Here is a 27,174-nt window from a genome sequence, read left to right as displayed (position 1 = left end):
CAGTATGTGGCTACAACACCTGGTGGTTTGTTAGGATTTTTAAAATATGACATGTCTTTCAAGTGTGCTATGCCTAGAGAATATCTTGGTTTAGTTTTTAAAAATATGTTCCATAGGTATTCAGTTAAAAGGGGCTGCTACCATCAAAGACCATGCTATAAAGCTATCTTGAAAGACTCTGGCTGAATCATCAGAGAAGAACACCGCTGCTCTGATATGATTTCATGAGAAATCTCAGTTGTGCATAAAAATAGCAATTGTAGCTTAAAAGTTTTTATATGTTCATCTTGAGTCATAATCCTAGATTCCTTAATATGCCTGAAATATTTTTACACTTGAAATAGCTGCATCTCTGGAATTAATTTTTTACTTGGTTTGCTTAACATAACTCACTCCAGATGTATTTTACCCTTTGGATGAACTAATTCTGCCTGCTTGTTCATCTACCATTAACGTTATTTTCCATAGCTTAATCCCCAGATTCTCCATTCGAATTGGCATTTGTTGCCATTAGAACAATAACAGCAATAAAATAAAGTAAAATCAATCTCCAATTACAGAATGTTATTTTTGATGTATGGGATGCTGGTAGTATTATATCCTAGAGAGAGCAAAATTATAAAAAGTAGTAGAGCAAAAAAACCCCACTCTTTGTTGGTTCATGAGGAAAAAGATTCAATCTATGATTTTGTAACATTTGTTTTAGGCCCAACCAAAAATGAGATAAAATAAATATGCATGATCCAGGCTTTTCAGAAATTCAAGACATACAAAAGCAGGAACACTAATCCCAATGTTTGAGCTATAGATTTGCCAATGCCATGTTACCTTAAATAAGACATTCCCTATTTTACTCTTTGTATAATGTGCAACAGCCAGAAAGTTTAGTTTAATTCAAGAAAACTTCTTGGAAAGAGTTGGTCTGTAATAATTTTTGAACTTTGTTGTGAGGACAGCCAATGTAATATATAAACTATGATTTGTGGCTTACCAAAGCTTTATCCAACTAGGTGCCTTCCAGTTTTGATGGGACTATAACTCAGTGCAATCACAAGAAGTATTAAAAATAAAAATATAAGTAGGAAGTATCTTTTGGGTCAACTTCAGCTCTTATTGACTTTGTGGATCATTGGTGTGGTTTTCTAGGCAGAAATATGAAAGTACTTTGCCAGGGCTTCCAAGGTTTTGGTGTTTTGTTTTATTTTCAGACTTGTCTACTATCCTGGGATTTTCTTATGGTTTCCTGTTCTGACCCCCTCCTCTGTCCAGTAACAAATACCGAGACAAGTTTAGCTGGAATGCCACAACACTTTATTAGCAGGACTATAAATCTCCGACAGATACAGATAACAGCTTCTCCAGCATTGATAATTAAGTTGAATCCTGCAAACAGCCTCCTCCCAAAGTCTCTCTTTATATACTATCTTGAGAGGAGCCTAATTACAACCACCTGGGTCCAATTATCTTCTGTATCTGCGTAGTTGTTCTCTGCGTCTATTTGCCTGCCGTTGCCGGGCATCCAGGACCAACTCCCTTGTCTCCTCCCCATTGCTCCAAGGTCTGACGTCAGGGGCACACTCCCTTTGGATTTCACCACTGCTCCATGCCTCAGGTGCCTCCTGATGGCCAACCAGCCTCTCTGGTCCCTGCTTGGAGTTGGAACCCTGTCCAGGGTCCTCAACATCTTCCAGAGCCAACTCATAGGGCCCCTCGCTGTCGGAGTCTGTTTGCAGCTCCAACGGCTCCTGCTGGGCCACAACAGTTTCCCATCCATGTACTAATTAGGTCTAACCCTACTTCCCTTTTCAAAATCAGCTAAGCAAGGATCTAATTAAAAAACAGTCAAAAGTCATAATTAGTCTAGCTAAAGGGTAGATATGAACACACTGGCATATACCTTCTCAAAATTAGAAGGGTTATATGAACTATGCTCTGTTGAAACCAAAAAACCAATTAAAAATAATACTCAAATAAACCCTAACCTTCCATAAATTCACATCAATTCTTTTGAGCGGTAACTTGATTTTAAATAGACCAATTATAAAATGTTTATTAGGGCCTTCCCTTTTCATCTCATAATTTTTTGGCTTCAAAAAGTTTGACTTAGCTCCCAGTAGAGCAGTCATTCAGAAATATTTTATAGTGATCAATTTATAACCATCTATTCCATGCCATTGAAGCTTTCAAATCGTATATGTCTAAGACACTGATATTGCCACTGCAAAAATTCAGAATACCTAAAATAATTCCTGAGTTTTATCTCAGTAATGAAAAGCTACGTCCATATTCTGAATTTTACAAGCAGTGATGATGGTTTGACCCTTAAACTTTGGTTTAACATTATACAATTTTAAATTTGTGGGCATTTTCGAGAGAAATAAAAGCTACATAAGAACATAGTACTCAAAGTTGACTGATACCCATAAAATCAGTGACCAATTATAAAATGTTTATTAGGGCTTTCCTTTTTCATCTCATAATTTTTTGGATCCAAGAAGTTTTATTTAGTTTCCAGTAGGAGTCATTCAGAAATGTTTTATAGTAATCAATTGCATCTATTCCATGTCATCGAAGCTTTCATGTTACATGTGTCTAAGATACTGGTATTGCTGATATAGAAGGAAAAGATTTATATAATCTGAAAAAGACCCAGAATGTAAACATTAACTGTTTTACCTAAATCAGATCATCTAGCTCGATATTATTTCTAGTACTTCAAGTAGCAGCAAAGCTTCTGAATGGGAGCTTTTCCCAGCCATGTATGGAGCATCAGAGTTTTAATGCTGGCCATTATGTGTGCAGAATTCATGCTCTATCACTAAGCTTACACATCCTTCCCTAATTTTCTAAATGAAATATTTTTTTCAGAACTTCCATCTATTTTTTTTATTGTGAAGCTACCAGTTTTTAACTGTATGTGTGTAGCGACATATTTGAGTATCATTGGAGTAGCACGAAGTGAAGACACCTTTTAGTGAGTTCAACTCCAACTATCTTTGTGGACAAGTCCATACAGTTTTCTTGACAATACAAGAGTGATTTGCCATTGCCTTCTTTTCGGATGTTTTTCAACTTTGGTCTGAGATTTTCTGGTGATTTCCAAGAAAGTTAAAGGTTTAGCCTTGTATGGCTACCCCACTTACAGTAATGTATTGAGCTTCCACTATCATTCCGTTGGGTGAAGCATTTGTAATCCAAGTACTGTACAAGTTGTAAATCAGTGCCTGATTTCTGGGAGATTTGCAAATACTTTTTTCAAGACATTTAGACTTTGTCCTCTTTTCAATCTGAACTGGACAATAATGCTCTTTGTATTAATTTTATAAATATTAGAATTCCCCTGAAGTGATCTCCCCCAAGTAGAAAGGCATGCCCAACTCATGGCTCAAGGGCTGCACGCAGCCCCGGAAAGCAGGTAATGTGGCCCCAAAAGATCGTAAACATTGTTATGCACATTTCTATGCATTATATTATATACTTTATATATGGCCCAAGATAATTCCTCTTCACTCAATGAGGCCCAGGCGAGCCAAAAAGATGGACACGGCTGATGTAGAATTTGGGCTACATAAGCAGTGACACTTGGATAACCGAGATCATTATTTAGTGTATAACAGGGGTCTCCAACTTTGGCAACATTAAGACTTGTGGACTTCAACTCCCAGAATTCCTCAGCCAGCTTGCTTGCTGGCTGAGGAATTCTGGGAGTTGAAGTCCACAAGTCTTAAAGTTGCCAAGGTTGGAGACCCCTGGACTGTATAACATAACAATGAGTTGTCTCATTCCTCATGAAGAAGGAAAAACTATTCTTCACATTTCCTTATTATTTCTCATCGTTTTGTGCAAGCAGATTTTAACTTTTAGACTTCCCTTTTCAAAATTATCTCAGTGAAATGGGACTTGGATCCTTGGATCTCAGTTGAGCAACAGCTAAACTAGGAGCTGGTCTTTCAGAGGGTTACTATTAATCTTCAGCTCGAAATGGCAGTAGAAAAAGTAAGAGCATCCGAGAAAGTAGATCATTTTCCTCCAAAGATCTCTTCGAGGAAAAACATATTGCCCATTCCTTCAGGGCTATTATGTATGTTAAGCATTATAAAAAAAAATTGTGTTTATCTTCCTGGAAGATTCTTTCTTACCAGAAGAATTTTAACATGCCTGTCTGCACATAAACAAAGGGGCTGAAAGTTTGGTAAGCTTGTAAGCATAGATTAATAGCTCAGAATTCCCTTGGAGTTAGATTCATGCTCCCGTTTCCTTAGAGATCCCTTTAGTATTTCAAACTACTGTGGTGGCCTGTGTCTGAGAAAGTAACAGCCAAAAATAACATCTGAAAACATTAACTAGTCAAGGTCAAAAAGTTTTTGTATTCCTTTCTCCTCTGGGTCTGTCTCATATGGTTGTCATTTTCAACTGTCCCCTCCTATGTTTTCTTTCTTTGAATTGGCGATAAGGTGGTTTTGGCATTACCAGGTTCTATGAAACTACACAGGGTTTCACAAAAGCAATTACAAAATACAAGAGAGAACCGGCTGTCAGAATTCCTACTAAGCTTGTAAATGCAACAAGAGACTCAGCTCCTAGGAATTATATTGCCTACAGTGGCCGAGATTGTACGTATGTGATACAGGTAGATTGTTTCCAGAGTAAACATTTTAAAGGGTTTAATGTAATTAACCTGCAGAGAGGAAGAAATTCTTTATTTATTTTTTTCCTCCTTCCAGTCCTAGTGATGCATGAGTATTAAAAAAAGCATTCTTGCAAATATAATTATGGCATGCCTCTTGCTGGCTGGCTGTTACATATTGATAAGCTTATATCGCTGGCAGCTCTTTCTGTTCAGCGACTCAAGTTGGAAGAACAGGAGAAATGCTGCTTTTCACATCTGAATGGATGTTTGAATGTTTAGTTAAAAATTATATCTTGCCACGATATAGAAAAAGACAGGTATTTTTTTTAAAAAATAGTTCTGTTTATTTATTTGTTTGTTTCTGAAATGTATATCCTACATTTCCTCCAAGGGTTCAGGGCAGCCCATTGGGAATGTACCCCAATTCTACTCCCATAGCAACAACAATGTTAGTTTAGTTTAGTTTAGTTTATACTTTATTTGTATGCCGCCCTTTTCCCTGGGGGGACTCAGGGCGGCTCACAATTGAAGGGAGGGGGAAAGACAGACAAGTTACAAACATAGAACCATACATCATTAAAAACACAACAGTCATACCATTCGAGTGGGGTTACAAGTCTTTAGCCCCAGGCCTGTTGGAACAGCCAGCTTTTAAGGGCTATGCGGAAGGCCTGGAGGGTGGTGAGGGTACGAATCTCCACAGGGAGTTCGTTCCAGAGGGTCGGAGCAGCCACCGAGAAGGCTCTCCTCCGGGTAGTTGCCAGTCGACATTGGCTGGCTGATGGAATTCGGAGGAGGCCTAATCTATGGGATCTTATTGGTCTAGAGGAGGTAGATAGGTTGGACTGAGAGGGTGACTGGCCCAGAGGCACCCAGTACTAATCGAACATCTTAACCACTGTATGTCTATGGAGATTCTCAGTCTTCCAGGCCATGGTTGTCCCAAAGGCACTTTTTCAAGAGGCAATTGGACTTTCTGGTTTTTCTTTGAAGATGCTTTGCGAAGAAGTGAAACATCTTCAAAGAAAAACCAGAAAGTCTGGTTGCCTCTTGAAAAAGCACCTTTGCTCAGATCCCAAACTCACATCCAGGTTTTAGAGTGAAAATCCCAAGCCAATACAAAAGTCTGTGTATGTTTGCTGTTGAAACACAGGTGGTCTTGGTTTCATTAGCATTCATTCCGAAACCATTCAGGATGTGATGATGCTAAATAAGTAGCTACAACCAGTGTTCAAAGTCCCGACTATTGCAGCACTCCTCTGGTCCTGTGATTGTGATCTGGGCAATTAGCAACTGGACATATTTCTGACTGCTGCAGTACCTTGTGGGTTCCATGATCACATTTTGCAGCCTTCCCTGCCAGCTTCCTACAAATAAAATCAATGGGAAAGCCAGCAGGAAATCGGAAGTTTGTGTTCATGTGAGACCCTTGTTTACTGATCCCTGCATGGTCCTCACTTAAATACAATAACTGGGGGCTGTCCAATTGTCATCACTATTCAGTCACAAGACATCATTCTTTACAACTGCATTGCATAGTGATAGAAATTCCGGTCCCAATTACTGTTGCTAAGTGGAGATGACCTGTACAAGGGAAGAGCAATCTAAATGAGAGATAAACTATCCTCTTTAGCTTATACAAAACTTCTTAGAAGTCAATTTACTTCCATAAATTATAATCTTATTTGATTCCAAATAAAAAATAAGTTCATAAATATAATTTTAATTGAATTCTTTCACAGGCTTGCTGCTCTTCTGACTTCAGATAATAAATGATATGGATTAGATATAACCTTGCTGGTGAATATGAATTAACTATTTCTATAGCCATTTTGGCATAACCTTTATTAAATATATATTCTATGGGTGTATCATGATAGCAGAATAAAGGAGTATATCAGAGGTGGGTTGCTCCCAGTATGGCCCGGATCAGGTGAACCGGTAGTGGTGGCGGCGGGAGGTTCTGCCCACCCACCCGGCAAAGAAGCATCGCGCGCATGAGCGAACCGGTAGTAAAAAAAATGGAAACCCACCACTGGAGTATATATATATAGGTGGAATATGCTCACCATGAATGCAATCAAATAACAGAGATTTTTTTTGCAAGCTCAGCTATTTCTGGAAAATGGTTATAAACATGGGGTAGGATCTCAACTTTTCAATTTGTGTCAAAATAGTTCCATATAAACTAGAAATCTGAACTTGCACGTGCCCTTCTTGACAGCTTCCCATAGATATTTGTTGACTGCCATGGACTGTTATTATGTATTTAACGTATTTAACGTGTATAACGCACACATTTTTAAAGTGCTCCCTGCAAAACATCAAAATAGATGACACTTGCTCCCAACATGCTCTGAAAGTAATAGACATGATACAAAAAGGAAAACAGAGAGAGTGGAAATAGGAAGCAAGCACTGGAGCAATAGCATTCTCTCCTCCTTTAGCAAAGATTGAGACACGGTTCTGTTCCATTATCGTGATACTTCAGTTTCACTACTGTGGAGAAAAGGTATCTGTTAAACCGGACAGAAATTTAAAAATGCCAGTTCCAGAATTACTGAAAGTATATAAATTGATGAAAATAAGTAAATTATGCCAACTGTCTGGCAAACATCAGATTTTTCAGTAGTTTTTTTAATGTATTTATATCCCACCTTTATTATTTTTATAAATAACTCAACATGGCGAATAGACCTCATACGCCTTCCTCCTCCTATTTTCACCATCACAAACCCCCTGTGACTGGTCCAAGGTCACCCAGCAGGCATTAATGCTGCCATTTCCAAGTGACTTGTAGGTTCCTTGGCTCTTGAATTCCCATCTCTGCTTGATTGTATGAAGCAGATGTTACCGTTTATCATCCTCTCTACGCCATACAATACTTCATGCAATACATTTATTTCTTTGTTTTTCTGCTGCTCATCCTTCCGAAGGACTCAAAGCAACATGCAATGGATAATTGGAGTTAAAATCAGAAGTTCTAAAAAGTAATTAAAATACAGCTCATCTTAAGGAAGTCAGAAAGATGGGTTGATCTTGGCCATTTGTTCTTGGGTTAACGGTATATATTTATCAATCATTGAAAGGTGACATGAATCAGCCTCTTGTCAAACAACATTTTTAAGCTGTTGTAAGGAGATTCTGTGCACAATCAGACACAAGCTCATACAGATTTCAGAAAAAAACCTGAATTGAGTCATAAACAGGGCACGTTTCCTAAACTGAAGTACTTTACTTCAGTGTCTCATAGAAGAAATGTATGTAGATGGATTAGATAAGCCTAAATAAATAGTTCTTTATAAGGCTGTGAATAGATCCAGGCGTGAAGGGCAAAATTTAATTTGAAGCATGCATGAGCATGAACAAACAAAACACCTGTTGGAAATCTTAAGCGAAACCCTTCTTTTCCAGAGATTGTATGTCAGCTGCTCAGGACAGCCACATGAACCCAAGAAAAGATAAGATGCGGTATGCACAACTCTGAATCATACTTTGAATCCAAATCTCAGCACAGGCGTACCAAATATAGAAGATTGTGACTTTTTAAGGCCTTATCTCTAAAAAACACACATTGTAGAAAACTTTCTTCCTGATAGAATATGTAGTGTTTTGGCCACTTATCACGTCGCTCAACAACAAAATAGCACCGAGGATCTTCTAACTTGCTCAGATAGAGTAGTTTAATTCACAGTGATAGGCAAAGGCGTTTTGTTACACACACTAGTAGGTCCCTTCCAACTCTGCTATTGTATTGTATTGTATTTCTGTGGGATTGTTCCAGTACTGATTAGGTCAGATAAACCTTCCTTCCCTATCACAATAATTCCCAGAACTTGGTATTTCAAGTCAACGTTTCTGTTAATGACTTTTAAACTTGACTGAGCATGAAATTAAAAAAGATTCTCAAGTTACTCCCTCAGGTGCTTAGATGCACACCAGCTGGCACAGAAAGAATCTCAGCCTCTTGCAAATATTAGGAGACGCTGGAGCTATGACAGTTTGATATAAAGAAGTATGCTGCACTTAAGAGGAATCAGTGTAGCCTATTGCTGGAGGCTGTTGGGCTCATATTTGTTTGATCAATGTCTTAATGCCAGGTTGTCCATCAAGTACAATGTCGTTGGCATCTGAAATATGTTAATGATGCTAGGCCCTACAATTCCTAATTATCTGACAGATCCCTAAGAAGCCTTGCTGGCACAGGAAGAGTTATCCAATTTGGAAGCGGGGGAGCAGGGCAAACTTACATAGACAAAGCATATTTTTGAATCCCAGAAATCCATGAAGGACCAGGCAAGAAATGTCATTAAAAAGCAGAAAAGGAATTAGAAGGAAGTAAGAACATGAGTAAAAATCTTTGGATTGATCACAGAGCAGTGTTTCTCAACCTTGACAACTTGAAGATGTCCGGACTTCAACTCCCAGAATTCCCCAGCCAGCGAATGCTGGCTGGGGAATTCTGGGAGTTGAAGTCCGGACATCTTCAAGTTGCCAAGGTTGAGAAACACTGTCATAGAGGGATCAGTGATAACTGATCGGTGTAATTTGGATAGGGTGCTAATAGCAGAAGGCAGATTGGAGCGCTGTCAAAACTACAGCTGCAGAAGTAAACCAGGGTGAGCAGCTGGAAAGAAATTGAACAGTATTGAGAAAAGATAAGAGGTCAAAGATGTAAAAAAAATATGTTTATTCTTGAATGGGTCATACTGCAAGTTTATATCCAGCAGAAATGATCTCATGCAGAGATGGAAAAGTGATAATAAGGAAGATACCACTTTATTATCCCTTGGTAAGGCCACACTTGGAATACTGCGTTCAGTTTTGGTTGCCACGATGTAAAAAAGATGTGGGGAGTCTAGAAAAATTGCAGAGAAGAGCAACATAGATGATTAGGGGACTGGAGGCTAAAACATATGAAGAACTGTTGCAGGAACTGGGTATGCCTAGTTTAATGAAAAGAAGGACTAGGGGAGACATGATAGTAGCAGTGGTCCAATATCTCAGGGGCTGCCCCAAAGAAGAGGGAGTCAAACTATTCTCCAAAGCACCTGAGGGCAGAACAAGAAGCAATGGGTGGAAACTAATCAAGGAGAAAAAGCAACTTAGAACTAAGGAGAAATTCCCTGGCAGTTAGAACAATTAATCAGTGGGACAACTTCAGTGGTGTAGGGTTTCCTGCCTAGGCAGGGGGTTGGACTAGAAGACCTCCAAGGTCCCTTCCAACTCTGTTATTCTGTTCTATTCTGGTAAAATAAAAGGTTCAAGGTGTGGATGTGAAGCCATTTGGTGAGCAGATAATTGTTTGTTGGTTTGTTTTTTTTAAAAAGGGGGAGAGGGTGATGTGGGTCAAAGGAAAATTAGGAAAAAAGAAGAGCAGTAGGAAAAGAAGATGGAGTCGTTGAGGTCACCTTACAAGGCAAAATTGTGAGGAAGTGGGGAGACTGGCTGATTAGAGATACCTAGAATCGGTATGGATGAAAGAAATATGTATTGTTTCACCAGATGGCTGGCAGATGAGAAGAAACCATTACTTTTCAGAGAAGGAAATTGGCTATCTCTTTTGTTATGTTTATTGCTAGATGATACCGTTTCTGAAAAGGAAAAGAGATGTTGACGGTAAATGACAAGGAACTAATTATTATATAGTATCATGGTATGCAACCCTCTATAATGTACTTATAACAGCTGTGCAGTGCTTTGAATTCTGTGAGGAAAAGATCCTTTGAAGGGTGGGATCGCAAAAGCAGCACCTGTCTGCAATTCATTAAAGCAGCCACATCTGTTTCAGGTTTGTATAGTTGCTGAAAAGAGGTTTATTAAGCTATTTTTTTTATTTAATTGTTCTCTTTTCCTTTACAAGTGTTTAGGTTTCTGCAAATCTGAGCATCACACCTTGTGTTTCCACACTTTCTAATGCATATAGCTTTATAGATATGGCTTGATAAGAATTCGTGAAAAATTGGGTCGTGACCAACACATGCAAATCTCTATAATTTAAGCAAGGTGCATCATATGAAACAGTAAACGTGAATAAAAGTTTAGTACTACTGGTGCATATCATATCGGAATTATTCAGAAAATAATCTGAAATGCATTTGATCATTCAATACACTGGCAGTTTTAATAATTTATAATGTACCTTATTAGCATAGCCTTGTGCTTCAGCTATGTTATTGCCAAAACAAGTTGAAAGACCATTGCCACTGCCTTGCCTTGTGGCTGGGGAGTTTCCTTGTCTTTGGGAATTTCCCCTCCCTCCTCAAAAATAATCCATTTCCCATATTTGATTAACAAACCCCTTTTTTAACTTGTTTCGCATATTTCTTTTTCTATGAGTTTGTTCTTTCTAACGAGTGATCATTAAATTTATGAGGCATTTCTGTTCTCTTTTCAGTTGTTTCTTTCTAAGGAAAAATGTATGTTCCCGGCTGCATTGTAAAAAAAAAAGATTAATAATTAAAATACCATCATTATGGGACTTTTTAAAGACTTCATGTCAGACTGTCATGTCCCATTAAATCTAAAAGTTCCATTAAGAATGAGCCTTAAGATGCCTTCAGTTTTAAGCATTAGTTATAATTTTAAAACAATTCAGGATGCAAATTTGAAAGTACGTTCTGAGTGGGAAAAAAATATGCAAAATGTTGCATCAAATCAATATAGACGCCAACTGTTATAATGTTAATATTCATATGCTTTTATAGTGGACATAGGAAATGTAGGGTAATACATTGCTAAAACGTGCTGGAGCATTCTTATGATGATGCAATTAGCACATTGATGATGCAATTAGCACATCAAACAAGTTTAGCTTTAAGATTTTATTCATAGGGTTTTTTTTCTGATAAAATTACTCTCACTTGGGTTTAGACTCTACATGAGCAGAGTCCAATGATGTGATTGGTATGACCTCTTATGATGGCATGTCTGTGAATTCTGAAGAAGAGGAAAAGATTTTCTGCAGCATGAGCTTGGCCATCTGGGGATGGAGCCATGCCATTCCTGGCTCTTTTGTGCAGCAAGGAGAGATGTAACTGATTGGATTCAAAAGTTGGTAAATGCCATCTTGGGAGGGCATCATGATAGGTCCCCTGGAAAGAGGCAGTGGTGTGTCTACTCATGAAAAAGCTTCTCTAGTTCCAATCACATTGTTCCTTTTTAAAAGGAGGTTCACCACTAAGATCAATTGGGTGCATTTCTGGACCTCCTATGAGGATTGGGAGTTAGCATTACTGTTTTACAGTAGTTCCTGATTGGAATTCTTTAGGACGAGGATGTCAAACTGGTGGCCCACGGATGTATCACATGCAGCTCCACAAAGGGAAAAAAATGTTGCAAAAAGTCATGTGACAGCAACATGATCCCACAAGTTTGGCGCCCATGGTCAAACTTTAGGAGAAGGAGAGCTTGAGTTGGTGGCCATTCCTGTATGGGGTGCTTCAGGATTTAGCTGTTTGCCCACTATCCTTTGAAGCCACTGTTAGAGGTTATCATTAGTTTGGGGTGAAGTATCATCAAATGCTGATGATACCCAAGTGCTCTACGTGTATGTTATGTTTGTTTGTTATGTTTATTTCATTTGTATGCCGCCCTTTTCCCCCGAGGGGGACTCAGGGCGGCTCACAACTCAAAACAAGGGAAGGGGGGATACAAACAATTTGACAACAACACAAAACAATACATAATTTAAAAGCGCAACAATCATACCATTCGAGATAGGGGCAACGGTTCTTTAGCCCCAGGCCTGTCGGAACAGCCAGGTTTTAAGGGCTTTGTGGAAGGCCTGGAGGGTGGTGAGGGTTCGAATCTCCACGGGGAGTTCGTTCCAGAGGGTCGGAGCAGCCACAGAGAAGGCTCTCCTCCGGGTAGTCGCCAGTCGACACTGGCCAGCGGATGGAATTTGGAGGAGGCCTGCTCTGTGCGATCTAATCGGTCTGGTGGAGGTAATTGGCAATCAGAGATGCAGTAAAGATCCTGACCTGGTGTTTGGAAGCTATGGGGGGAAAAGGAGTGGGAGAAAAAAATAAAGCTTAAACCCAGTAAGATAGAAATGTTGTTTACACAAAAGACTATGTGGGTCTTCGTTGTCTCTTAGATTAATACTAGCACTTCCTCTGAAGTATCTGGTCCGTTTGGAGGTTTTTCTGAATTCTGCTACTAGAGCAATAGTGGAGACCATGTTCAAGGAATCAGATGAGCCTCTGCTCAACTTCAGCTGGCGAGCCAGTTGTAGCCTTGCTTGGAATGGGAAACTTTGGGCAACTCTTTAATTATTAAAGCCCTTGAGTTTGCAATCTGCATTGCACTTGACATAGGGCTGCCTTTGAAGACTATCTTAGAGTTATAATTGGTGCAGAATACTTTGGCCTGAAGTTAGTGATAAGAGTTACTACTACAACAAAGTGATCAAGAGTTTTAGGGTGTTCCATTAATTTTATTTGTTTGTTTATTAAATTTATATAGCTGACTATCTCATTATTGTGACTCTGGGCGATAAGTTAAAAATAATACAAAGCAATCAAAAAATAACCACAAAAGACATTAAAAACAATAAAACGTTAGAAACATAAATCAGTGGGAGAGACCATTTGTTTTCCTAAAAGTGCAATCACTTCATAAACTCTCCACCAATATGCATTTCTCTAGCATCTGAAAATCTATAATTTTTTACTATTATTCCTTGGGGAAGCTATTTTTGTGGTTCTATTGCTCATATTCCCATATTTTTCTAACCAAATATTTATAGAGATTTTTTAAAAATTTTCAATATATTGCAAATAAAATGTTCTGTGTATTACTTGAGTTATATTTTAATTAACATCAGATCCCACAGATTAGGCCTCCTCCGGATACCATCAGCCAGCCAATGTCGACTGGCGACTCCCCGGGGGAGGGCCTTTTCTGTGGCTGCTCCAGCCCTTTGGAACGATCTCCCCGTGGAGATTCGGACCCTCACCACCCTTCATGCTTTCCGTAAAGCCGTTAAGACCTGGCTGTTCCGGCAGGCCTGGGGCTGATGAGTTCCCAGCCCCACTCGAATTGTTGACTGTTGTGTAGTTTTAATTTGTCTTTGTATCCTGTCTTGTTTCGTTCGTTTTTTGTATTGTCCCCTTTCCCATATGTCTGTTCGCCGCCCTGAGTCCCTCCGGGGAATAGGGCGGCATACAAGTCTAATAAATGAAATGAAATGAAACATAAACTAGAAGAAACAATGTTATAACAGAATAAGTTCTGTGTTCTAATATTTTCATAATTGTGTTAGGAAACATAAATATCTACAATGTAGGTGTTACAGAGTTACAACAACCCATGACAGTTTCAGCTGTAGTTTTTGTTGGTTCGCTTATTCATACACAATAATATATACTTTCAAGTATCTACTTGTCTGTCTGTCTGTCTGTCTGTCTCTGTCTCTGTCTCTGTCTCTGTCTCTCTCTCTGTCTCTCTCTGTCTCTCTGTCTCTCTCTCTCTCTCTCTCTCTCTCTCTCTCTCTCTCTCTCTCTCTCTCTCTGTATAATCTTAGTAATTTGATCTGAATTCACTATTTTGTGAAATCAAGGTAGGTAGTCCTCACTTACCAACAGTAATTGGGACCAGGAAATAAGTGACAGGGTCGTAAGTCATGATGTCGCCTAACCATGCCAATTTATTTATGTGCATAGTTAGGATAAGGCGGCTTCTACTAGCAGCCATGCTTCTTCGGTCTCTCTCACTACTTTGAATTGTTCTTTCCTTGAGCTAATATATGTCATGAAAGGCTGCCCCCACGTAATTAAAAACGAGGCATACTTAGTTGTGACACTACTTGTTACAGAAGTTCATTTTTCGCAAAGACTTATGTTTGTTTGTTTGTTTTGTAATTTATATTTGAATATTTTCCCGAACAAAAGGCAAAGATTTGTAAGCATTTCTACAGCCCAATTAAAGCCTTGAAAATATCATGACATCTGCATATAAAAGTACAGCTAGGGGGGATTATCTGCCAGTCTAGGAGATGAAAGTCTCTCTTGGTGAAGCAGAGGAATTGCTGTTCAATCTTATCTGGCTTCTTTCTGAGCACCTTATAGAACCAAGGAATTGTCCATAATGGTCTAAAACAGTGTTTCTCAACCTTGGCCACTTGAAGATGTCCGGACTTCAATTCCCAGAATTCCCCAGCCAGCGAATGCTGGCTGGGGAATTCTGGGAGTTGAAGTCCGGACATCTTCAAGTGGCCAAGGTTGAGAAACACTGGTCTAAAATACAAGGGTAACTTCAGTATCTTAATATTCCTTTTTCTTAGGCAGTCTATATTCTTTATGCATTGAATTCTCAGTCATCGTTTGCAGACATTAATACAAATCTGAGCACTTATTCATATTTTCCCAGACCTATACAGGTTTTTTTCCCCCTCAGACATACATTTTTGTTGTTCTTTAATAATGCTTTGGAGAATACCCAGTGGTGCTTTTTATCAAATCAAGATATTGTGAAATTTGATTTTCTAATCAATCGATGATGTTTTGACATAACAATAAAATTCATAGTCAAAAGAGTAAGATTTATTATATTAAGTGTCAGACTAATACTGAAACTCTATACATGTCTTTTCAAAATGAGGTACATATATTTTAAAAATAAGTCTACTGGATTTTTCTTGTTAATGTGTATTTCATTGCAGTCTAAATGGAACGCTTGTTCTTGTGAAATTATGAAATGTTAGTTTAGGGACTCAAATGCATTCACTTAATCTAGACTGTACTGTAAATTGATAAAAGAATTTAATTTTTTTTAAAAAATAGACATCCAAGGAAATAACTGATACCACAAGTGAATACTGCTATGTACAAGCTTTTCTTCCAAATTTAATCAGTCTACCAAATGAAATATATTATGAAATAGCTTTTGTTGCAGATTAGCAAAATGTTTAATAACTGATACTCTGTAGTTTCCAGTTTATTTCTTCATATAAAGGTTAATTAGCTTTGACTCTGGGAATGGAATACTTGTAACCAGTTATTAATTTTTCAAGATTCATTAGGCAATTTATTTTAATTACTCTCACTATCATGACACAGAAATAACCATCTATTTAAGTAATATTGTATGATGAACTCCAATACATTCTTCTGACTGGTAGATATAGATATGAACCTGTTTATTTCCTTGGACTATGTACTGTATTAGATTTCCTTTTCTCCCCACATTTTAAAGTAATTTTCCATAGGTTCTCTGAGTTCCTGACACCATAGTTAATCTTTGCATCATCACTCATGGTTACTCTAGATCAGGGCTGTCAAACTCACGGCCCTTAGGCCAAATACATCACGCGCTAGCCACTCCCACGCCCAGTTTAGCAAAGGGAAAAAAGTCATTATACATCACATGACGATGCCATGACAACATGAATTTGACACCCCTGCTCTAGAGATTTTTAAAGGATTTGTTTCTGCTCACCTCTCTCTCCTACCCAACTTCCATCACTGACTTTAATTACTAGTTTTCTTACCAAATCCTATGCTAAGCAGAGTTCTAGAGATGCTGGGGGGTTGAGTGGTTTCTCTCAAAAGCTCAGTGCAGGAAGAGATTGATGCAAACAGATGTCAGGGCTGCATCCAGCATGTTTGATATCATCTCAGAGAACACGTAATTGAAACTTGATCATTACTGCCAGTATCAGTTTAAGAGTATATGGCACTACAAAACCACACTGAATGATGGCACCATCACTTGCCAATGCAAAGATTTGCATTTTTATAATGCTTTGGAAAGAGGGACAGTGTTGGCACCCCATAAGTTTTGGCATCCTAGGCCAGTGCCTGCTTGGTCTCAACCTAAAATTGGTTGTGGTTGCTGCAACTTTATTTTGAGGAAAATTGGAATTTGGGGGAACAGGCACTTGAGCCAGATTTCTAGGAGATCTTCTGCAAATAACTGTAACGGCTCAGCTAATGTTCTAATATAACGGACTTCTTTTTCTAAAGTCTAACCAATGGTGGGTTCCTATTGGTTTAGACCGGTTCGGACAAACCAGTAGTGGTTTGGCGGCCTAGTCACTGGATCCGGCAGCGACCCAGGCCTGCCCCGCCCCTAAACCGATTCTCACACGGCAGTGCCATCTTGATTTTCGGTCTGTGCATGCAAAAAATTTTGCGCACAACAAACCGGCAGTAATGCCAACAGCAACCCACCCGAGTCTAATAATACAGGCTGCTATATCTCTGTGTGCGTGACCCGACAAATGCGCACCCAACAAAACTGCGCCGACAAAAGCGCGCCCACAAAACCACGACGACAAAACCACGCCCACAAAAGCGCGATTAGGGTTAGGGTTATAATGTTGTTTTAGCGTCCCACTATGTTGTTTGTTGATGGCGCGCTTTTGTCGGCACGCTTTTGTGGGCGTGATTTTGACGTCGCGGTTTTGTCAGCGCGGTTTTGTCGGCGCGGTTTTGTCAGCGCGCATTTGTCAGTGAACCCTCTGTGTGTGTATGTGTGTGTGTGTGTGTGTGTTGGCAAAACTATAATCCTTTACTCAGATTATCACCATTCAGGAAAGATTAAGGGTATCAAAATTCTGGATGCCAGAAATCCAAAATCGAATTCCCGTTCAGTTAATCAACCCAAAGTCCTAAACTCACAATTAAAAGACTCACATCTTATGACTGAATGACTAAGATCCATCCCACAATGTTTTATTCTGATGACAGCAGCTCCTCAGATTCTCACACAGAAATTTTTTCAAGCTCCCTATCCGAGGTTCTTAATTTAAAAAGCAGCAAACAAAGTTTTAAAAAATCAGAGTTAATACAGGAGGAAGAGGACAACACTAACCAATCACTTCTTTGTTGTGGAAGTGACGCTTCACTCAAACTCCTTGTTTTCTGTTGTTCCTGTTTAAATCCTTCGGATTCTATATTCCACTTACAGGAGTCACAGGTTTCTGTTATGCCTGTTAAATCATATTTGCCTCCCTATACTAAGAATTCAAATCCATCTTTTTTTTTTTTTCTGTTGTCAATCATTGTATAGATAGCAGAGGCCATGAACCTATGTTCTTCCTCATTTTTTGTACTGATTTAATAGGCCACATTATAGGAACCTTTCTGCTTCCTTCTCCATTCTTTTCTCTGGTTTTTTTTCTTCAAGATTCTTGTCTCAAAACTCCAGGGAATTCAGTTTATGTCCTTCCTAATTAAGCTTGCCATTCTTTAGCCAAACACTTTTTAGTGGTCCTTCCTTGTGAGTTGAGTCATTTTGCTTGAGGTTGTGTTTCCTTCTTGGTGCAGGCACATTCATGGATGATCTTTTAGTTTTCTACTAATACTGTTCCAAGATAGCTAGAAATGGATATGGAGATTGCTTGCTGTGTTAGATTAGTTGTTACAGATTATTAAGGGAAAAGCCTGGGGCATAACTGCCATTCAGCTGGAAGGACAAGGGGCCATTATGACCAGGTGGTCAGAATTCTCTTCTGTGGTTTCACTCTAGTTTTATTATTATTATTATTATCATTATTACTGAATGTACCCAATCTTTCTTGTTATAAACATTTAATGCATCTTACAGCAATGAAAAAACGGAGCAAAAGCCAGTACAGAATCAGTATCATTAGCATAACTTCCAGTTTAAAATCTTGACAAAAGAGATGGCTTTTGCTGTTTTCCTAAATACTGAGGAGGGGAGGAGGGATAGACCATTGCACCTCATTGGAGCAGGTATGCCATAGCTGGGAGAAAGGGTGGGTTCTGGCAGTCACTACTGCCGGTTCGCTTGTGGCCAACACCGCGCATGCGTTCTTGATGCGTGTGCATGCGCAGTACAATAAAAATTGTTCTGTGCCTGCGCAGAAGCAAAAAACAAAATGGTGGTGCCAATGGCGCCGCCTGGAGAATCGGTTCGGGGGTATGGCAGGTCTGGGTCACTGCCTGTTCCAGTGATCCCAGGCTGCCAAACCATTACCGATTTAGCGCAACTGGTCCGAACCGGTAGGAACCCACCACCGGCTGGGACCCATGCAAGATAAATCCCACACACATACACACACACACACACACATACACACACACACACACAAGACAGCCAGGTTTGTCATAAGAGGGGCATCTTCAGAACGCCTTTCTGGTTAATCTCAGTAAAGAACAGTTTCATAGAAAGAGAGACAATTTCTTACCTTTTTTACTTTTTAATGGTCAGTGCCGCTATGTTAAATTGTTCCATGTAAATAAATGGTAGGCATAGCAGATCTCTCAGTTCAGCATTTTGCAATCGATACGATTTGTGCTAGTTAGCCTCCTGTCCTTCACATCTTGCCCCAGTTGTAATTCCAGACCCTTTTCAAGGGTATCCCCGCATGAAGGGGATTGCGCCACTACTCATGGCCTGTTCAGCAAGGCATGCACCACTCCGCTAGGGCCAGAGTCTAGGTAGGGTACTGCACTTTGTCTTCTGTTTATGCTACACAACTGCTACGTTGCTGTCCTTGCCTGTCATAGTGGGTGCTGTTCTGTCTCAGGTTGCAGGCTCATGTATGCAGTTGCCAAGGAATGGAAGTATTTAACTACGACTAAGCAAATAACAGTGGACAAAATTGTAAACCAAAGTCTGTGCAAAGAGTGCTTGCCTGAATAAGTCCATTTGAGATAGAACTAGAAACAGAATACTCCAAATTCACTCTAGGAGTCAAAGAGCCAAGTTCAGGTGGTTCAATAGTCAATGTTTCAAGAGCAAGGAAAAACAGGAACAAGAGTCATGAGCTGGAATTTCGAAGGGTGGTTTCCAACAAAGCCTTAGGGCAGAAGAGCCACATAAACTTTTTCTGCAAACAGCTGGCTGCAGTTATAGGCCTTGCCCTTTGTCTAGTGAGGAGCCATATTGAATAGCGTTGCTCTGCTGACCACTGCGTGCATTGAGACCTGGAGCTTGCGGGTCATGCTTCCTCATCCGACCGCTCTAGCTGATCAGCAGATTCCTGTGGTTGATCAGCCTCCTCAGGTGAATCAATGCTTGTTAAGACTGACAATCCACATTCTGAATTTGAATGTGGCCTGTGACAGGTGGGGGAAATTGAATTGAATTGAATTTATTGCATTTATATGCCGCCCTTTTCCCCGAAGGGGACTCAGGGCGGCTCACAATCCAAGTCAGGGAAGGGGGTACAGATAAGGGATAAAAAAGACGAACAGAACAAAACACAATTTAAAAGCACACAACAACCATACCATTCGAGGGGGGGGGGCAAAAGCTCTTTAGCCCCAGGCCTGTCGGAATAGCCAGGTTTTAAGAGCTTTGTGGAAGGCCTGGAGGGTGGTGAGGGTTCGAATCTCCACGGGGAGCTCGTTCCAGAGGGTCGGAGCAGCCACAGAGAAGGCTCTCCTCCGGGTAGTCGCCAGTCGGCATTGGCTGGCGGATGGAATTCGGAGGAGGCCTAATCTGTGGGATCTGATCGCTCTATTGGAGGTAATTGGCAGCAGGCAGTCACTCAAGTACCCAGGTCCAATACCATGAAGGGCTTTATAAGTGACGACTAGCGCCTTGAAGTGTATCCGAAGACCAATAGGCAGCCAGTGCAGCTCGCGGAGGATAGGTGTTACGTGGGTGAACCGAGGTGCACCCACGATCACTTGCAGTAGAAAGCAGTAGAAAAGCATAACCTGTGAGCTACAATTGCGGCTGGTCATGTAGCAATGCTGCCAATGCTGCTGCTGTCAAAGAAAAATACCTTTGCACTATCCACTTTCCTTTGGCAGCCTTCTTGTATCCTGTTTAAGCTAGATCTGCTATTGCTCTTTAATTGTCCTTGCTTAATGGAATCTTGATACTTGACTTATTTTCAAGAGTCTGGTAGAGATCTGGTGTGATGCCACTGTGCCTGCAACACCCTACCAATTCCCCCTGCTAGAAATGATAAATGAGATGTATTATTTCGTTCAGGAAAACTCTTAATTGGAGAAACAAAATAACCTCTAAAGTAGATGAAAGGACAGTTAACCTTCTTTGGGCTGTTCAAGAGATAAGGAGAATATCTGCAGAACCTGAGCCTGATATTGAGTTGTGCACTCATTAGAAATCACATAAAGTACCTTAGCTGGGATACAGAAAGCAAAATCATGTAGTTAGCTAAGGCTGCAAAGGGGTCAGATTAAGTAAAAGAAATCCATCCAAGGAAGGATTGAGAAACAACATAAGCATTGAAGGGCGACTAAATGTTTGGGCATCATAGGAAAATCGGATTGATCCACAAAGTAGATCAAAGTAAAAGAGCCGAGGTGGCGCAGTGGTTAAATGCAGCACTGCAGGCTACTGCTAGATTAGCAGTTCAGCAGTTCAAATCTCACCGGCTCAGGGTTGACTCAGCCTTCCATCCTTCCGAGGTGGGTAAAATGAGGACCCGGATTGTTGGGGGCAATATGCTGACTCTCTGTAAACCGCTTAGAGAGGGCTGAAAGCCCTATGAAGCAGTATATAAGTCTACTGCTATTGCTATTGCTAAGTAAAGGAAATATAAACCAGATTGAGACTGTAAAAAGCTCATATCTCACTTTTATAGTCTGGTCAAGCCAGTAAGAGAAGGAGTGAAATTTAACCAGGAAGGATTGGCTGCTAAATATTATCAAAGCTCAGGTCTGTATCAGATGAAGCAGTGGTGCATTTTGAGCACCTGGTGCGCATCACTTTTCTTCTGAAAATATACACAGGTATCCAGTGGCATACTTTTAAAATTCAGGTACTAGGAAATTGCATCCACTCTTGGCTTCCCAAATGTATATGCTCCATATTCATACATGGCGAATAAATATACATGATCATCACGTTGTTCTCAATCCAATCAATAAAATGAATGTTTCAGTGAGGCTGCCTCCTGAGAGAGAGAGAGGAGGAAAGGACGGTAAAGGGAATATTGGGACGTGCTGAGCTGACATACTGTGGGACAGAAATAATGATCAGACTTGGTTCTGCTGAACGGTGTAAATGACAACAACGCTACTGATTCCCTTTAACGTTGACTTGGTCTTGTAATGACACTAAAAACAAGTGAATGAACATAATTGAAAACAGTGGGATTTTAGTCCTCTAGCTGGTGATAGCTGTATTGTTTTAGCAGTTGATGTCTTTGAAGAGATTAACCAAGTTTTTCCACTTAGAGTAAGATGAAAGAAGGATTAGCTTATTCAGACTTAATGTAAAATATCCTTTGTGCTTGATATATATGCCAAATGTTCTCTGCAGTTATTCTCAATTTAATTTCTGCATTTCTCCACAGGAGTTCAGACATGCACTGGAGAATGACTCAGAATCAAAAGCCCGTCCATCTGTTGAGCGGCAAATCGTACAATTGAGCCACAGGATGGTGATGCAGTTGCCTTGGCAACACGAGGGAAAACTGCTGAAGATGCTGTCACTAAGTGTGGCTCTTCTAGCAGTTCTTATTGCCTTTTACTATGGAGACATTTAAATAGAAAACTGTGCTGAATGGTTATTCCATCAGCAGAAAACAGCTTGACTGTTGAGAACTTCAGAATCTAATGTTTGATCATCAGAATCTGTATAAAGCTTTCCTGAACTGGTAGAAATTCTTTGTCTTCTTTTTTTTTTTTAAATCAAGATTTCAACATCTCAATTTTTCATAAAATAGCTCCATTTTCATAAGCACACAAATGAAGGTTTTTAGACAGTTACAACTATATTTCTTAAATAACAGCTAATTCCTTGTTATTGTGTTCACCTGAAGCCTTATTAAAAACGACCGTTAAAGCACCTTGAGTCACTCTTTGTTCAGTCATGAAAATAATCAGTTCAAAATTGTCAGGTCACTAAATTTATACATATCTTTATAATCATAGGACATCCATGATCCAAACCAACAGCAAAACTGTTGTCCGATTGGTATTTAGAAACACAGAGAGACAAAGTAGATGACTCGATATTTAAAGACTTTAGTGTTTTGCTTTTCACATTGAGTGTTCTTCATCTTCTATGATCAATGCATTGTCGATTCATATAAGCTTCCCTAAGCAGAAATGTAATCAATTCCATTTACTCCAGTTTATACACATTCCCAAGCAATCAAGCTTTCTGAATTCATTGCAGTGGAAGGCTTCCTTGCCATAAGATAAATTTCTCTCTTCCTCCTATAGCCACAGAGGAGTAATGTTGTCATCTTCTATGGTCCAACACATTTGAAAAGTTTCAAAGCATTGATTCAAAGAATATAGAGCAGCTCATCATATCGACAGACATCTCAGGACTTCTCCCCATTTTGGTAGCCCGCTTCAGATATTCTAAAGTTGTAATCCACCGCTAATGAAGTGAAAGGCCCAGTTTTTGCAAGAGGTTCTGAGTTCTATATTGAGCAGACTTTATGGTCCCAGGAGGTTTATAGGAATTGGGCCTTTGAGGAAGCCAACAACCATAGAGTATTTTCAGGACAGGAGCCAGAGCATCTGCTTTTACTTACCTGCTGGGATTATTTTGTGGTCTCACGGCCCTTCAGAACACTTGGCAGTAAGTCAGAGCAGACAAGTGGGGAGGATGGAAATCTTAAAACTATTCTCTCTAGGAAATTCAACTAGCGTGAGATCATTCCTAGCCTAAACTCGAGAAGAGGTTCACTTAGAGACAGTAATGAGGAGCTAGTAATTCTAACTCAGTTTATTTAGTCTATTCTTTGTTTTTGTGAGATTATGTACCAATACATTCCATACCAAATTATCTAGAGTTACAGAAAATATTTTTAAAATATCCTCCGTGACCTTAAAAGAGGCCCGTAGAAAAGAATAAAAGTCCCAAATTAATTTGCCCTTTAAATGTAAATAATAAAATCTTATTATTCTGCTTTGAAATTACCTAATCCATTTTTATTGATATTTTACGTACTCAGTTAAAGGCATTTAAAGTCATACTTTTAAGATTAATTTAGATTGAGTATTGTTTATAACAATCTGTGAGTTGTGTACTTTTTGAGCTCGGCCACCTCTGTCACATTTCGGCCAATAGATTTCAGGACATCTGATAGTTCCTGTTTGTTTCCATCCCAGTCCAAATTCCTAGATGGAAAGCCGGTTATATTTGAATTACAGCAAGTGATATTTAAAGTGGCAGCAACTGGCAATTCTGATATTGAGCTTAGATGGAGCCATTACCCAGAATCCCTCTGTCCTGTTTGAGAAGCAATTACAATTTCACAGGTTGGAATTAAAATTCCCTGCAGTATGCAATAGAGTAACAAACTGTCAAAGTGATTTCAAGCTGCTAATCTCTCACTGTGGTATGAGTGAAAATAGAATTTCTCATATCCCATGTATAGGGCTGGCAACTTCAAAAGCTACGGATTCCTTCAAATCAGAATACATGTGGGAAAGCAGCATGGACTGCCCACACGCATGATGTTCCTAGTATGGGGTGCTGCCTTTTTTTAAAAAAAAAAAATTAGCTTGACTTATATAATAAAAGAGTGTTATGTGTGTCAATTTGAGATGCCACCAAGACCAACAGACCATCCCTTACATTGGCGAATAGGATATCGTCTGGCATGCTAAGATAACATAATTCTCATATGCACCCAGTTAATACAACAGATTCTAGTAGCTCAAATTAAAATGGACTTGTAGGCAAAGAGAGCTGCACCAAATAGGTTTTAAGAGTTGTAATAGTTATAAACACTATTTCTGAAAATGTATAACACACATATACGTATATTTCACTTGGAATGTGCATCTCTGATTTGTTTATATTTAAATAATATATATGGTCTCCCATTTCACAACAGTGACTCTGAGTGGCATACAAGGATTAAAACACATAATCACACCAAGTACGTATGCCCCTAGGATATTTTCCACAAGAATAGATGTTGGTGCTAGACAGAGGAAGCTCAGGTGGAAAACATGAGTTGCCCTAAGACCGTGATGGCAAACCTATGACACGCATGCCACAGGTGGCACATCGAGCCATATTTGCTGCTATGCAAGCCGTCAGCTACGGCGTGCATGCGCGTACCAGCCAGCTGATTTTCGGCCTTCTGTATTACTGGGGGAGGCAGTTTTCGCCATCCCCAGGCTTTAGGAAAGCCTCCAGAGCATGGGGAGGGGGAAAAAACAGGCCCAGCGGGCCAACTGGAAGTTCATATGAGATTTCCACGGTAGTGGATAATAAATCATCCCCAGAATCCTTTTTGGAAGGCAGCCAGTCATGGGTTGCCAATTTTTTTACTACCGGTTTGGGCGCGCTCCCATGTGCGTGTGCCACTTCTGTACATGCGCAGAAGCATCCAGGTGGATGGGCGGAACCTCTCACCGCTGCTACTACCAGTTTGCCCGATCCGGGCCGAACCGGGAGCAACCCACCTCTGAAGGCAGCCATATTATTGCAAGATCACCAGTAGGTTTTGCTATAATTCTTTGATCATATATCCTGAACTAGAAAGTTGCTTTGTAATCACTGCTTGTTCACAAATATCCATTACTGATTAATATTACATTTCATAACCATTAAAGTCCAGTGGCCGATATTAAAATGCATCCAAACACAGGTGAACTGCTGTTTTACAAATAAACTACAGCAAGAGGAATTCCTGGGAGCCCAACTTCTTGGCCTGTTCTGGTACAATATTAAAACAAGATTTCTTTTAGCAATCTATTTTCAAAATAATGCATCTAGCTTTTCTTTCTTTTTCTTAACTATTTGCCTAAGCTAATCATCTTTTTTTTTAAAAAAACCCTCTTTGTCGGCTTACAAAACAGAAAACCAAAAAGAAAAACCCCAGTTGGTCTTTGCTGCATTCTTCTATCAGCAACATCTGGGTCAAAGGCTGATTGCTGAGCCACCAGACTTGATGAACCAAGAAGTATATAAAACTTGCTGCTACAGAGCAAGTAAAATGTTTTAGAAAGAATATTGCTTCTCTTGTAACTGAACAACAAAATCCATAGTTCTTGGAGAGGCTGGAAAAGGTGGCTGTGTCATCTTGCATCTCCTGATGCAGTCAGTGGCATGGGTGCAGACAGTCGTGGACAGTAATGGTTTCCTCTTCACTACCGGTTCGGAACTGGGAGCGTAGAGCGTCCATGATGATGTCTGGACGGGTGGGTGGAGCATCCTGCCGCCAGCGCTACTGGTTCACCCGAACCGGGACGAACTGGCAGACTACCACCTCTGGTCTTGGACAAGGGAAGCAGATCAACCATTGATTTTGGTAGGCATCCTGTTCCTTTCCTCTATTTCAGTTATGGGAAGCTCATCTCAAGCTGAGTGAAAAATGAGTATACTAAAATGAAGAGAACCGCAATGTGGAATTGTTTGGCACAAAGCAGCACCAGTTTTCTTTCTTTTTTAAAAAGGAATTGCTGTGGACAACCAGACTCTGCATGAGTCTTGGAGATTAGCAGGCTACTAGTAGTGGTGGATCTACAACTACTATATTAATCCTATATTAATACAAATACTCCTAACAACCCCTGTATTAAGAGGCTGCAATGCATTTTTTATCCTGCATGTGAAAAAAAGGCAATAAAGAATGTTAATTGCTTATATTGTGACATTCTATCTCTTTCCATAACAGGCTCTCAGGCTTTTCAGAACTGAAATATTTCATCTTGCAAAATTTATTTGCCTGAAAAGTGAAATGAAAGAAGAAAAAAATAGTTCCTTTCTTGAAATAATATGTAGAACATAATTTCCAAGTTCCTGTTTCATATACATCAGCTGATCACTAACCTTTATGTTCTCAAGCGCATAGCTAGAATGTTCTGAGCAGATGACAATAAAATGTGTTGTATTATGTTGTCCTGCGAAACTGCAAAAAGAAAGAACTAAAAAGTGGTCTCCCTTTGATGAAATCCAGACTAAATAAAGGAGAAATTTCCTGACAGAACAATTGACCAGTGGAACCACTTGCCACCAGAAGTTGTGGGTGTTCCAACGCTGGAGGTTTTTAAGAAGAGATTGGAGAATCATTTGTCTGAAATGATATAGGGTTTCCTGCCTGAACAGAAGGTTGGACTAGAGGACCTCCAAGGTCCCTTCCAACTCTGTTCTGTTCTAGTCAAACAAGTTAAATTCTTTAAAATAAGTTAAACTGATTCTAGTGTTATAAAACTATTTTTGTCTAAATAAAGGAATATAAAATGTTAAGTTATATAAACCACTTTACCCAAGAGGTTATGGGAGAATCGAATTCTAAAAACCAAATTGTTATGTTAATTTCAAATGTATAGAGGTAAATAATAAGACTTTTTGTTTTATTAGAAGCATTGAAATTTTGTTAAAGAATATGAAAGACAATACTTATAGTTCTTTGGGTAAAAAGAATTGGATTTTTAAAAAATGTCTGTGAAACATCATTTAATAGTCGTGAATATAAACCAAACCAAGATGATTGAATTGGGATATTCCCTCAGCCTATAAAAAACATCATGAGTTATTTATTTGGAAAGAAAGAATATTAGTGTACAAATAATTTCTGAAAAGAAATATTTGTTCCATCTGCTCAAATCATCCCCACCCTAATTCTATCTCATACCAAGCATTTACATTCTCAGGGGTATAAAATTCATTTTTCATTG

At 39.5% G+C, this 27,174-nt stretch overlaps 1 protein-coding gene across 3 annotated transcripts in view; it reads left to right on the top strand.

Moving 5' to 3' along the window:
* Window positions 1-22,369, top strand: part of CDKAL1 (CDKAL1 threonylcarbamoyladenosine tRNA methylthiotransferase) — a 325,960-nt gene extending 303,591 nt beyond the window's left edge. For all 3 annotated transcript variants that reach the window (XM_087707390.1, XM_087707388.1, XM_087707389.1), the window contains one exon: window positions 21,876-22,369. In XM_087707390.1, the coding sequence (XP_087563516.1) occupies window positions 21,876-22,067 (192 nt within the window). In that variant the 3' untranslated portion in view covers window positions 22,068-22,369. The remainder of the gene's footprint in view (window positions 1-21,875) is intronic.
* Window positions 22,370-27,174: the final 4,805 nt, after the last annotated feature.

This window comes from Thamnophis sirtalis, unplaced genomic scaffold (genome assembly GCF_051295495.1).
Source record: "Thamnophis sirtalis isolate CommonGarterSnake01/CBP01778 unplaced genomic scaffold, rThaSir2_p1.2 scaffold_2, whole genome shotgun sequence".
In the NCBI taxonomy this organism is placed as follows: Eukaryota; Metazoa; Chordata; class Lepidosauria; order Squamata; family Natricidae; genus Thamnophis; species Thamnophis sirtalis.
The sequence above is the reverse complement of the archived record's forward strand: the minus strand, read 5'-3'. Positions and strand labels throughout refer to the sequence as shown.